The sequence below is a fragment of the Leptodactylus fuscus genome, chromosome 4 (assembly GCF_031893055.1).
Source record: "Leptodactylus fuscus isolate aLepFus1 chromosome 4, aLepFus1.hap2, whole genome shotgun sequence".
NCBI lineage: Eukaryota > Metazoa > Chordata > Amphibia > Anura > Leptodactylidae > Leptodactylus > Leptodactylus fuscus.
This window is the reverse complement of record NC_134268.1, coordinates 36,272,922-36,288,124: the sequence shown is the minus strand read 5'-3', so window position 1 is coordinate 36,288,124 and position 15,203 is coordinate 36,272,922. Positions and strand designations below refer to the sequence as shown.

At 42.8% G+C, this 15,203-nt stretch overlaps 1 protein-coding gene across 1 annotated transcript in view; it reads right to left on the bottom strand.

Annotated features, from left to right (window-relative positions):
* Positions 1–15,203, bottom strand: part of STK3 (serine/threonine kinase 3) — a 146,298-nt gene that overhangs the window by 56,673 nt on the left and 74,422 nt on the right. The window contains exon 9 of the mRNA XM_075270328.1: positions 5,593–5,791. Within this exon, the coding sequence (XP_075126429.1) occupies positions 5,593–5,791 (199 nt within the window). The remainder of the gene's footprint in view (positions 1–5,592; positions 5,792–15,203) is intronic.

Here is a 15,203-nt window from a genome sequence, read left to right as displayed (position 1 = left end):
AAGACCTCAGCAGACCTGATACCAGTGACCTATTTGAAGACCCCTTTAACATGGGTTTTATTCTAGGGTCTTTTGTTCCCTCCTTCCCTTTAATTGTTAACAGACAAGGCCAACCCTCTGGAAAATATGCACTGAAGCAAGACAAAGTTTGACTTGGATACTAACAAGCAGCCATCCACCACAACTTTCCTACGTTCTGGGTCTCTAAGGAGGAAGATTTTGCAAACAAAAGCCAGCGGGAGACCAAGTACCAGAAGTGGATTTTCTGGCGTGTGATGGAAAAAGTCACGTTGGCCAGACAGTGAGTACAACACAATCCGTCCCCATGTGCCGCGAGAGGACGCGGAGACCGGCATGTAATTACAGGTTAATATTATTAACCCCGAGAGCAGTACAGAGAGACAGAACAGGCCATTCAAGGCATGAATTAGCCGAAAATGATCGCTAAACTACATTTCACTTCTTACTGCTAATAATGGAGGATTTGTTGCTTTGCACCAAAATAAATTTGGGAATTTTGTTATGCAGCTTTTGTTCGGGTTTTGTTCCAAAGCTGAATAGCAACAGCTGAAGGGTGAACCTTGTGGGTTTATACAAGAGAAATTATTACATTATCATGATAAAGTAGCAGCGGGAACTGGAATGTGTGAATGGAGATCTAGATCAGCATGGAGGGAAAGAACTGGTCGTAGAAAGACATTGACCAGGAATAGAAACCGACACTTATATGCACAGGATGGGGGTTAAGGGTTTGAACAAAAGCAGATAAAATGTAGGGACCCCCAGCGATCAGGAGAATGACAGCCTAAAATTCCCCCGAATGTTCCAAATTCATAACTAGTGCATTATTGAGCACTGGGACCCGCCCCCAGTGCTGCGAGAGAGCTCTCCAGCGACGCCTCCATCTTCTTCAGCAATACTGTGCAAGCGGCCATTTTCTCGTGGCCTGTGGGCATGCGCAGTCTGCTCTGCCCAAGGCCCGAGGCCTTAGAAGTTACAAGCCACCGCCGGAAGAAGAGGCTGAAGATGACGCTGCTGAAGAAGTAGAGGAGGCGGCGCTGGAGAGAGTAATTCTCTCGCAGCATTGAGGATGCCCCTAGTGCTGCCTGAGCACTGGGACCCGCCCCCAGTGCTGCGAGATAGCTCATTAGCATACCGACAAGAACCGGGATTGTAGGCGAACAGCGGCACAGAGAAGACGGCGAAAGGTAGAAGACGAATAACCTTTCTTAAGGCTATTCCGACGTGGTACTTAGAAAAAATCATGTCTGAGTGATAGGATCCCTTTATGTGAATAGGCTGAGGTGCAATACCAAGCACAGCCACTATACAAATGTACGGTGCTGTGGTTATCAAGCGCACTGCAGCCTCTTCAATCAGCCAGAGGCCCAGGTATCGGACCCTGCAGATCCATCATCAGATACGTATTGTCATCCGAAAAGCTATTCCTACCACTCCACTCCTACACATGTATCCTTGTCAGAGTGTGCCTGTGTTGTGAATGGAGAGAAGGGAGCAAGCCACTGCCAGATCCCTCTGGTGACGATATCTCTCCCATTACTACATAGGGATTGGACATGTAACTCAACCTGCCAGTTACTTCTCCCACATTATGTGACCTGAAGAGACAGAATACCCCCATACACATCAGACAGCTTCACCGCAGTGTTGGCCAAAGTTAATCTAACATGGTTAATCTTAGGGTATGTTCACACGGCAGAAACCTTTTCCATCGAGTGGCTTTTTCTCAGTGTATCGGCATCCCGCTCCTAATTCATTCTGGATGAATGGGCGTAAGTAGGAGGGTGTCGCGAGTCACAGACGCCGCAGCTGACTCAGCCATGGAATTCGCGTGAAGATGGGGCGTGGCGCATTTCCACTAGCTGAAAAAAATCACTAGCAAAAAGAGATGCGAGTGACTTCCATTGAAGGCGGATTTTGAGGCAGATTCTGCATCTGCAAAAGACTCTATGTGAACATACCCTTAGAAAACATGTTTACAAGTAAGTCTTAGTTCACAATGAAATCACAACCTTTGTTTTATTAGGACCCATGATAGATAGACAGGTAGATAAATAGATATATCCGTAAATTTGGCAAAATATATCATAGGTTACTTAACCCAGTTTTCATGCATGATCTGGTTTTTGTCTTTTTCAGGTTTTTATTGTTTGTTTTTTTCTATCCCATTGATTGAGATTGAGGAAAGATATTAAATAATGTTAGCGAAAAGAAAAAGTTTGCACATTTGTCATTACTTTTCAATTGGTTTAGATTGGATATATATATATACAGTCCTATGAAAAAGTTTGGGCACCCCTATTAATCTTAATCATTTTTAGTTCTAAATATTTTGGTGTTTGCAGCATCCATTTCAGTTTGATATATCTAATAACTGATGGACACACTAATATTTCAGGATTGAAATGAGGTTTATTGTACTAACAGGAAATGCACAATATGCATTAAACCAAAATTTGACCAGTGCAAAAGTATGGGCACCTCAACAGAATAGTGACATTAATATTTAGTAGATCCTCCTTTTGCAAAGATAACAGCCTCTAGTCGCTTCCTGTAGCTTTTAATCAGTTCCTGGATCCTGGATGAAGGTATTTTGGACCATTCCTCTTTACAAAACAATTCAAGTTCAGTTAAGTTTGATGGTCGCCGAACATGGACAGCCCGCTCTCAAATGATCTGAAAACAAAGATTGTTCAACATAGTTGTTCAGGGGAAGGATACAAAACGTTGTCTCAGAGATTTAACCTGTCAGTTTCCACTGTGAGGACCATAGTAAGGAAATGGAAGACAACAAGGACAGTTCTTGTTAAGCCCAGAAGTGGCAGGCCAAGAAAAATATCAGAAAGGCAGAGAAGAAGAATGGTGAGAACAGTCAAGGACAATCCACAGACCACCTCCAAAGAGCTGCAGCATCATCTTGCTGCAGATGGTGTCACTGTGCATCGGCCAACAATACAGCGCAGTTTGCACAAGGAGAAGTTGTATGGGAGATGATGAGAAAGAAGCCGTTTCTGCAAACACGCCACAAACAGAGTCGCCTGAGGTATGCAAAAGCACATTTGGACAAGTCAGCTTCATTTTGGAAGAAGGTCCTGTGGACTGATGAAACAAAGATTGAGTTGTTTGGTCATACAAAAAGGTGTTATGCATGGCGTCCAAAAACAGCATTCCAAGTAAAGCACTTGCTACCCACGGTAAAATTTGGTGGAGGTTCCATCATGCTTTGGGGCTGTGTGGCCAATGCCGGCACCAGGAATCTTGTTAAAGTTGAGGGTCGCATAGATTCCACTCAGTATCAGCAGATTCTTGAGAATAATGTTCAAGAATCAGTGATGAAGTTGAAGTTACGCCGGGGATGGATATTTCAGCAAGACAATGATCCAAAACACTGCTCCAAATCGACTCAGGCATTCATGCAGAGGAACAATTACAATGCTCTGGAATGGCCATCGCAGTCCCCAGACCTGAATATCATTGAACATCTGTGGGATGATTAGAAGCGGGCTGTCCATGCTCGGCGACCATCAAACTTAACTGAACTTGAATTGTTTTGTAAAGAGGAATGGTCCAAAATACCTTCATCCAGGATCCAGGGACTGATTAAAAGCTACAGGAAGCGACTAGAGGCTGTTATCATTGCAAAAGGAGGATGTACTAAATATTAATGTCACTTTTCTGTTGAGGTGCCCATACTTTTGCATCGGTCACATTTTGGTTTAATGCATATTGCACATTTTCTGTTAGTACAATAAACCTCATTTCAATCCTGAAATAATACTGTGTCCATCAGTTATTAGATATATCAAACTGAAATGGCTGCTGCAAACACCAAAACATTTAGAACTAAAAATGATTAAGATTAATAGGGGTGCCCAAACTTTTTCATAGGACTGTATATATATATATATATATATATATATATATATATATATATATATATATCAGAAACTGCAAAGATGTACAAGTGTGAACTAAGCCTGACTAAGGCTCAGCTATTCTCTCTCTTTCAATACACATTTATCCAATATGTCTGTAAAGCGCTGCAGAAGATACAAGAGAAATAATAACTAATAATAGACCATTATTAGATTTTGGCTGTACCTGCGCTGTAGGGGAAATGATCTGCTCTGTAGCTCCATCTAGTGGACAAATGGCTTATAACTACCACCCACTGGGCTGCTTACCACAAAAATGGCCCTTTAGAAAATTTGTTTGCACAAAAAGAGAACAATAACACTGAGAACAATATAATATGTACAGTAAAGTTTTCACTTTGAGTTTATGTCTGACATTATAACAAGAGGAAGCAAAAAATCAGAGCGATTCTCCATGTCCCATTTAAGGACGAAACGGCAAAGAACATATCTGCAGTGATAGACTGTTCTAAGCCACTTACAAAGGTCATTACCAAATGTATTCTCCATTTATTCCACGTATGTTTCCTTCCTTTTTCTTCTGTGAGTGGTCCATATGTCCTTACATGTTATTCCAGTGGGGGGGCACACATTAAATTTATCATCTTTGTGGATTTAGGTTATTACTATGGGTCTATTTCTATTACTAGGTAAAGGCTTCCAGGATTTACAGCCACAACCCATTTTCACTCCACCCTATTGCCTACTATGATAAATTATAAAGGGTCCCGGACGCCAACTTTCATACTTGCAGACAATTCGCAGCACCTTTACGTGCCATAAAAGTGTGTGTTGGACCAGGTATCTATTTTTCATACTGATGTTGTATCGACAGGATGTGATCCGTAAGTGTCTGACACCTGGACCCTGCACAAATCATCTGTTCTAGCAGCCTCTGGGTGCTGGAAGTTGCCCCGTCCACTGCACTGCAGTGGTTCTGGTAAGCTGCAGTGCATGCCTATGTTTTGAATAGGGGGCGGTGCTGCACTTGTCACCTGCGGGCTGCAAGAGCAGCTGATCTGCGCAGGATCCAGGTATCAGAACCCAACAGATCACATTTTGTGAATACACCATCAGAATGGGGTAGGAAAATCCCTTTAATCTATCAGTATGTCTTTGGATAGAAAACTCACGCATACATCCCACTACACAAACTCCATGCAAAAGTTGACCTTGGTTGGATTTATACCCAGGATCCCTCAGTGCTTTCTAATACTGCTATACAAGAATCATAAAGTGTCCTGGACAAGGAATAGGACTTGCTCCATACTTTGCAGGTTGGTCCTGCAGCCCCCACTTCTGGATCCATAACAAATGCAGCCGTGTGCATAGTACCATAGAAATATATGGGCAATATGCAATCTGTTATTACAGTCATGTGCATAGGGTTGGGAACTTATATGGAGTGCAAGCGGACAAGTTTATAATGGAAGTTCATGGGTGGTAAGTGACATTGCAGATGTAGCAACTTTCGGCAATGGGATAAATTGCTACAGTGCGATCGCTTATCATAAAAGACAATAAAAACCAATGAAAAGTCATACAAAAAACATTTTTGCAATGAATTTTCATTGGCTTTTGTTCTTTTCTGTGATACAATATCACGCTGTAGAAATATATATATGCAGAATGTCTGGGTACCTGTACAATAACTTACTTTTCATAGTGCCATCCTCTTCCTCCTCCTCTTCCTCATCGCTGTTTATCACCATGGTGCCCAGATCAGATTCCAGCATAGTACTATTATGCTCGATCATAGTTTGGGCCCCTTCGCTCATGGTGCTGGCCGCTCTCATAGTCCCGGCACTCTCAGAGCTGGTCTTGACCATGGTGTGCGAGTCCAGCTCGTCTTCCTCCTGCGACACACAAAGGGTACAAAGGGTTACTGCGGGGTACGATCCCCAGATTAGCTTTCATAGACATGCTGCGATGCATCGCCTGAGACTAAAAATGACTTGATATAAATTTATTTTGCGTAACCACATCACAAAAACCTCAACCCTTCCTATAAAGTCGAGAAGTTTCAGGCTGGAAAACAATGAACTCTAGCCGCACGTTTTATTGGGCTGACTACTTGGGTCATGATTTACAATGAAAGCTGAGCAAAGACAATGGGACTGGAGGGCGCGACGGGAGGCACCTTTATTCTGCAAACATTAAGTGTGAGGTCAATTTATGGAGGCTGCCATATTTTACTACTCTCTCATCCCAAGGAAAAACAAGCAAGTCATTTTTAGTAACGGAGAGGTCTGCTGAGCAGATGCTGGGGGATTGTTGAAAGGAACAGATTCCAGCATTGGACACAAGAGCATTTCCAATCAGTGGCAGTAATGTTCCTGGAATGCACCGCCGAACTGATGATAATCCAGTGTATGATTCATAAGCCCCATATGGAGCACAAATATTTGAAAACAAAGGAAAGTCATGGCTTCATCCACACGGTTTCATTATACGGTGAGTGCACGGCTCTGTATACAAGGAGCATGTCCGCTGCAAGCTAAGGAGTAAAATTCACCTCTGATCTGATGCTCCAACCCTCTCCTCTACATGATGCTTTATGCTGCAGCTCGGACTATTTGGTTAGGCTGCCAGGCACAAGCACAAGCCCTGCACACACACCAAGAAGTCAGTGCACGGTGAGTTATTGTCTATCACATTGGGACTGTGCCTATTCAGATGAGCATGATACAAGCACATGGATCCCAGAGGGATTGTCCGGGATAAATTATAACTTTACAGCTAAGCTAAACCCTCACTCCGTCTAACTTCTAATTTACTCCCTTTATAATATAAATAAATTAAAAAAAAATATATATATATATATATATATATATATATATATATATATATATATATATATATATATGTATATATATATATAATTTACCCATACGCCTGGGGTGGTGGTTACCAGTACTCCTTTCTCTCCCCCCTCACACTCACCAACGCTGACCTCCTCTTCTACTACCCGTCCCTACCTTCACAAGACAGTCAGAGCCTGCTCAACAGAACGATGGCAGAAGCCAAAAGAAGAAGCGTTCTCTTTCGCACGCGTGGCTTCTGCCGGCGTTCTATTGCGCAGGCGCCAGTTTCGAATCGCAGGTGTGGGTGGAAGAGAGGACAGCGGCACCTGAAAGTCATCTCCAGGATGAGAAGACACGAAAGTATGATGGAGTGAGGAGGCCGTTTGTGGAACTGAGTTAGCTAGCTAGGTAGGTAGGTAGGACTAATAGTCTGCGGGCTAGCTAGGGAAACAGGTGGGAGGGGGGGGAGGGGGAATGAGGAAGTAAGAGGGGGGATCTGAGTGAACTGCAATGCATCGTGGTAATTGCAGGCTAAGGATAAGTTCAGACAGGGTTTTTTTTTACCGGAACCTGAAGTGGAGGCCGCCTCAGGTTCCGGTCCAAAAGACGGGTAGCCGCGACTGAATGCCGATGCACTGCACCGGCATTCAGTCGCGCACTCCGCTCCGGATTAGGCCCAATGAATGGGCCTAGTCGGGAGGAGGGAGTGTCTTCAGGCCAAATCTCGAGGCGAAACGGCCTGAAGAATGAGTATCTCGCTTCTTTTTGCCGGCTCCTGGAAAAAACACCTGAGCAGCTCCCATTGATTTCAATGGGAGACGTCTTTTTGGTCAGAATTTTGAGGCGAATATGGCCTCAAAATCCTGACCACAATACTCTGTGTGAACTTACCCTAGGAAGCTATCCACGTAAACAAATGCAGAGGACACCAGGAGCAACCAGAGACGCCTAGAAATCACTCAAAACACTTTTTTAAAGATATTTTTATTTACCTGGAAATCCCTTTAAAGTTCCAGGGCCTCGATGCAACATTTGTACTTACTATGAGTCATCTGAGGTCTGCTGAGGTCTTTGGGCCCCCTGAGGCTCCAGGGCCTAGTAGCGATTGCCACTTCTGCACTCCCTATAACCACAGTTGAGTAAATAGAAGATGCAAGGCAACAACTCAAGTGATGGGTCCTGGTTGTATTGGAGCCAGCACAGAAACCCACCGTACAGCACTGGGAGAACCTGGCCAGGACATTGTCTGCTAGCTCTGTAGTACAAGGCATGCTAATGTGAAATGAGCGGTGTAGTCACTCTATTTTGCTAACAGGTCATTTGATTTGCGCAGAGCGGCTCAGTCTCACTCGAGTTCAGTTGATGGAAAGGGTGAGAAGATTCAGAGACCCAACTCATCTGACACTGACAGGACAGAATCCCCCTTCTACAAAGCAGTTACAACAATTAATACCGTATATACTCGAGTATAAGCCGACTTTTTCAGTCCATTTTTCATGCTGATAAAGCTCTCCTCGGCTTATACACGAGTCAGGGTCCACGGAGCACAGAAAACTGGAAGGACCTGGAAAGGGGAGGTCTTTTAGTGCTACTGCTCTGTGATTGGCTTTTCATGAGGTCACGTGACTGTGATGTCATCAAAGGTCCTGTAGCCACTGGTATGTAACATCTGCAGATAAGGTTGAGTCTAAATCCTAGTAGCTCCGCCCACACCAGAGTCCGATCACATGGTCATGACGTCATCAGAGGTCCTTTAGCACACTAGGATTTAGCATCTATCCTGCAGATGAGTGGCCGGGATTCATTGTGTCTTATGGAAGATGTCTGTTGTATGGAGGAGAGGAAGCTACAGTAACGTGACACACAGGGACCTTCCTTTAGTTACTCTGCCTAGTAATGTCAGGCATTTGGGGTTATTCATTTAGTTTCAGTAACTCCATGTGCCTCACATTAATGGCAGTTAACCCCCATCATGTCCCTCATATTAACCCCTGTGTGCCCCATATAAGGGTTACTAATATGTGAGACACATGAGGATACTAATGAAGGACCTTAATTATGAAGATACCTAATTATTACCTCCATATGTCCCACATATCAGTAACTCTTATGTGAGGCACACAGGGGGTTAATGTGAGGGACATGATGGGGTTAACTTATATTACTATGATCCCATGTAGTTACTAAGCTGTAATGCACATGACCAGACTTTTCATCTGCAATGGTGGATTCCCCCCCTCGGCTTATACTTGAGTCAATAAGTTTTCTCAGTTTTTTGTGGTAAAATTAGTGGTTTCGGCTTATATTCGGGTCGGCTTATACTCGAGTATATACGGTAAGTAAAATTTGTCCCTGCAGGTTACTATTGCCTCTTGGGCACAATGTGGACATGATAAATTCTCCGTCAATCTATACATTATTCCAAAGGGTGAAAGAAGCAAATTTCCAAGTAGACCTGGGAAATTAGTTTTTGCTTTGCTGTGATGATGGCCATCTAGTGACACCCAACTTGCCAGGCTTGGCCCGAAATGACTATCGCAATCCAATGGTAGCTGCTGCAGACGAGGCCGCTATATCACGCCCGGGGTGGGATAAATGAGTACAACATGTAATCGTCATACAGAACACATCACCTCTCAGCCATATATACTCCAATAATGGTGATAGGAAAAAAACAATCACCAGCAATTACCAATGGAGCGAGCGGCGGGGGTTATCAGAAGCCCCCCTTATCTGCAGTATTTCACAATACACAAGGCATCCAAACTGGCAGCCGCGGATATTTGTCAGATGGTCCGAATTAACAGACTTAGATTATGGAGTGTGATATCCAAATTACTTCTGCACGGTGTTCCTGTCCGGCCTTGGGCACATTGCCCTTCTCCTCAAAAATTTTTAACAGTGTGAAATCAGAGCGGTAGAGAAGACAGGGTGTACAGGGCAACGAAAACCGGTGAGTGCTATTACACTCAGAATTATCTGTATTGTAAGGCTAATTGATGGCCTATATTTAGGATTAGGTTATCAGGACCAGATTGGTAGCGGGAAGATACCCCGAACCCCACCTACCAACTATTTGCATCAGTCAATGGCTCCATTCTTTGTGTTGTGGCCGTACTAAGTTACTGCAGCTCAGCCCCTGCTCAGTATCTAAAAGCCTGACACCCTCATAGTCCTGTTCTTTATCGGTGCAGATAAAGAGGCTATTCAGGACTGGATATATATGGCTGCTTTCTTCCAAAAAAACATATCTGCGCAAACGCTGGCTCTTCCTCTTTTTAAACCATTGTCGTCACGTCTATTATTCGCATGCCGGTTCACACCTCAGTCCCCATACAAATGAATGGGGCTGAACTGAAATACTGAGCACAGGTGCAGAGTAGAGCACCACTATTCAGTCAGCTGCTCTGCGGTGGACCTTGGTGTTGGACCCGCACAGATGAGTTATTGATGACCTAACCTAAGGATAACCAATAATTAAATATGGACATCCCCTTTAAGAGTTGCATACATTTTATCATATAAGTTCCTGGTAAACAGGGTAACAATCTATATGACAGCCAACATTGCACAAATGATGCATTTTGTAGCAATATCAGGGCTATGTATTTGCATTTTGATACAGGTGTTTACCAGGAATTTATTTCTTTTCCAGTTCTCCTCAATCTAATGGTGATCTTGTGCAGACATTACTTTTACCCAAAGGCTCAACTCTCTCCCTCCTATATATTCATGGCAGGTATAAAAGTTATTAGCAGCTTGATGTTGCATATATTAGTTATAGATTAACTAAATGTAAGCAGTTCACCCATGTAACACAAGGGGGCGACATAGACAACAAAACAGAAGACTAGGAGACCTGAATTAGGGATCAGAATGAATGTGCTGCAGCGAGTTATCTGGACTGGTAGTATTCAATGCTACAACCCTGCACTATCTATAAGACTTCAGTCTTATCTATCAGTAATAAATACAGGTAAATGACCTCAGTGACCTGAATCTGTTGTCAATGCAGTTTATCTGACATGTAAATGTCAGGCGGAGATCAATTTTATAGAATAGTTTTTCCTTCCTTCTCCTGCTGGGACTATGGACCTAAAATGTTCATCTGCTGGGACAATACAGAACGGATACTAATATTAAGAATGTTGTTGCACTTTGGTAGGAGCTGATCATTGGGTGTCCTGCTGCTAAAAGTCCCATGTCTTAGGGTATATTCACACAACGCAGATTTTTTGCTGTCCCATATATCTGCAGCAAGAACATGGATTTCTGCCGGACCTATCCAGATGAAAGGAGCAGTCACAAATCTCTCTGCAACTAATCTGGCACGAGAGCCCTTCATTTCTAGTACAGCGACAATGCAGGGGGAAAGTAAAGGGGTTTGAGTGACTTGTACATTGAGAACATATCCTTAGCGCAGGTCATCAGTATGTGAACAGTGAGGGTGCGACACCCAGAGCCCCTGCTGATCAGCTCTTTGAAGAGGCCACTAATAAGTGCTGCAGCCTCTTCCGGTACCAATGATGTTATCTTCATCAGTCTCATGGAAAAGAATCGGCGCACTGCCATTTAAGTGAATGGGGCCGAGCTGCAATACCAAGCACATCCTCTAGGATATGTATAGAGTGAAGAGTCAGTAGCACTCACACAAATCCTGCAGTCTCTTCATTTGGTCGATCGGTGGGGATCCTCAGTGTCAGACCCCCATCGATCACATATTGATGACTTATCCAAGGACAGGTCATTATATGGAAGTCTTGGGAAAACACTTGTCCGGCTAAGGTCACATGTGAGCAGGGCTCTCTATTGTTGGAGATCCGAACGTCAAAGAGCCAGACCACTAAAACAGCTGGTACCGGCAGACCCTGTAGACCTTAATGGGGTCAGAGAAGGTGTCCACTTTTTTTTCTTTTTTTTTTACTGAAAGCAGTGGAGAGGAAAAAAAACTTGAATGGTACAACTAAATATAATATAGTAATAATCAGTGATTCCTTCCTGCCGCTGCTGACCTGACACTATCCAAGTCCCTGCGGCAGCCATGACCCGCTTCAGTCACTTACTGACTATGGGAATCTCCTGTGTGTCGTGCAGGACCAGACGTGGAGGGCATAGGAGGATCAGGATAGGGGTGGAAGGCGATCAGTGAGGTGACCTTGACTAAGGCCAGTGCAGCCTCTTCATACTGCTGATCAGCCTGGGGGCCGAGTGTCAGACCCATGTCAACCTTTAACTGATGACCTCTATTAAGGATAGGTGGTCAATTAATAACTCCTGAAAAAACCCTTTAAATAGTTAAAAACAAAACGTAACACTACAAAAAAAATCACCGTGTAGCACTGGCCTATCTAAGAAAAATTTGATATACAATAAAATTTGCATTTTTCCAATACAACCAAATATTATTATTTATATATGAAATGTTCAGTAAATAAAAGTAAGTAAAGCTAAAAGTGACTGTCAGGCTCAACACAGCCCAAGTTCAGATATAAGAATTAGAGATGAGCGAACACTGTTCGGGATCAGCCGATCCGAACAGCACGCATCCATAGAAATGAATGGAAGCACCTGGCACTTACACTTTGCCAGCGGCCGGTCACCGTGTCAGGTGCTTACATTCATTTCTATGGGAGCGTGCTGTTCGGATCGGCTGATCCGAACAGTGTTCGCTCATCTCTAATAAGAATGAAAGTGAGCAAAAATAAAATAGATACAAGCAACTAATAACGGAATAAAACGAAAAACATAGAAATAAGAAATGAATAAATGAAAAAAAATAAAATAAAAATAAATTAATTGAACAAAAATAAAACAAGGAATGAAATGAATAAAAATAGAAAATTAGAATGGAATAAATGAATAAATTCAGTAAAAAAAAATTAAATAAAAATGTGAAATAAAATTAAAAAAAGAAATTTTAAATGAATAAAGAAATTAAAAAAAAAATATATATAGATTAATAAAGGAATAAAATAAGTAAAAATTAAATAGAAATGAGAAATGAATGAATAAAGGAATGAAATAGGAGAACAAAAATAAGAATTCATAATAAAGAAAGAAATGAGTAAAAAATAAAATGAAGATTAAAAATAAAGAAATGAGTAAAAAAAAAACAAAAAAACAAACAAAAACAAATTAGAAATGAATAAATATAGGAATAAAATAGAAAGGAGAAATGTAATAAATAAATGACATGCTGCGGGGTCTTTAAGGTGAGGGTCCGGGCCACTTCCCCAGTGCCGCGGTGCTGGGTACATCTTACGGGTGTGAGGGCTATGATGGAAACCTCTTGTGACAGGCTGACATGTTTTGATAGGTGCTGAGGTAAGTAAACAGATTTTTTTAATTAGCAGAAAACGGCAAGCAAAGTATTCTACAGGGGGGTAACGGAGATCTGACCGCTTAATGTTAGTTTAAGCATACTGACTATGACTGGCCTCTTCTCGAGAATTTTAATTTTTTGGATAGGATTTTGATTCGGGAGGTCAAGCAGCTGTGCGGTGGAATGTATCACAATCAGACCTCAGTTCATGACAGATTGCGGGGAATACCGCCAAATATTTATTACCTTAAAGAACAGGGTCACTCCGCTTTGTTTTTTCTGTGTTCTCGCTGCATATTGAGGACGCGTTCAGCCCTGAATGTTTCATTTGTTTTACCCCATATAGGAAAGAAGGCAAAAGGTAGGAGCAGGGGTGCCAACTTATACAGAGGAGGAAGAGTGGAGAGTAAGCGGAGCCGTGGACCGCGGCCGGGACGCTCTCTGGGGCCCCGACATCAAGACTGGTAATTACTTTTTGAGGTTTTGCTAACATGTGTAATACTATATAATATAACAGCTCATATCCCGGCACAGGCGTTGTACAATATAAAACAATTCATGCTTTAGAAGATGTATTAGAGTTTCTGGGGGAGAGGGGTGACAATCTGTGGGGCTGCTGACATTATGTATCTACTATAAGGGCGCTAGATAAGAAGAAGCGGTCATTTTATCTGTTATATAGCAAAAAGTGACAATATTGTTAGGATAAATCGCTTAATGATTGGTGGGGGCCCTCCTCCAATCCTGGATCGGAACTACAGCCCTTGACCGTTTTTAGCTCCATGGTGATCCTGATCCCTTGAATGGCGTTGACCTACAGATATCCGCAAGGTATACTGTGAAACAGAACTGTGGCCCCTTCTTTCTCAAGATTGGCGAGAGTCCTAAGTGCTGGTATCCCCAACAACCATGAAGATGTCCAAACAATATAGGATCACATTATAAAGAGGGGAATATCCCTTTAACACCTTAAAACAAGAGAGCATATAAGATGACTGCTTAAAGGGTTTCTCTGGGCTGTGGGAGATCTTTCATACCAATGACCTAGTCTATCCTGACGATAGGTCATCAATAGAGTTGATTTGAATAGTATTCAAAACAATACCTCGCTCCCATAGGAATGAATGGAAGCGGACGAACAGCAAAGGGTTAAGCGCCGGCCGCTTCCATTCATTCCTATGGAGCGAGGTATTCGAAACTATAGTTTCGAATACTATTCGCTCATCTCTAGTCATCAATATCAAAAATGGCCCCAGCAAACCCTTTAACAAAACCTGTCTATCAGTTACTTGCCAGCCGCACTTGACTGGGGTCCCCGACAGGTAAATATCATGAAGGATAAGTCAATGAGCTCTTCCTGGGACTGTATATGGCCATTTTTGGGGTGCATTGTTAAAGGGAGTCTGTAAGCAAATAGCAAAACCCACCACATAACCCCAGCCCCAGAGATAGATAGGTTATAGTCACCTGAATTCAAGTGAATCCCCTTGTGAATTGCTGCTTTCACTGTCAAGATGCGGCCATTTTGTCAATATGCAAATGAGCTCTAAAGAGGTAGGTGGCAACACTCTCGTTTTCCGAAGTGCTCATTTGCATATTGACAAAACCGATGATCGATTCAGACGACCCTAACCTATCTATCTGCGGGCCAGGTTGATACGGTGGGTTCTGTGACAGACTCCAAACAATGTGCTAATATAGGCAAATATGTACCCGGTGGCCATTCTCAAAGCCCCCTACCACATCACTACCATACCACTTATAGACTTTGGGAGTTAAGTTGTAATATTTATCCAAGTACTAAAAGAACTTCAGTGCCCATTATATATAACTATGGGAAAAACACGGCAGGAAGTCAAATAATACAATGTACAGCTGGACGCACCATGACTTCTATAGGCTCTGTCCAGCTTTTTTTGCGTTACTTTCCTGCAGTAATGGGTATGTCAGCCTTTTCCTGACTACCTCCACAAGGCGCAGCATTCCCAACACAAACATAATGACTCCATTTCCTAACAATGAAACCATATCCTCTTGAAGTGCCCGGTTATCTGGATTAGAGGACATGGTTCTTGCTGATGGTGATGCAGATCATCCCGCTGATTAATCCCCCTGACATACTGCCAGGAACCATTCCCTACA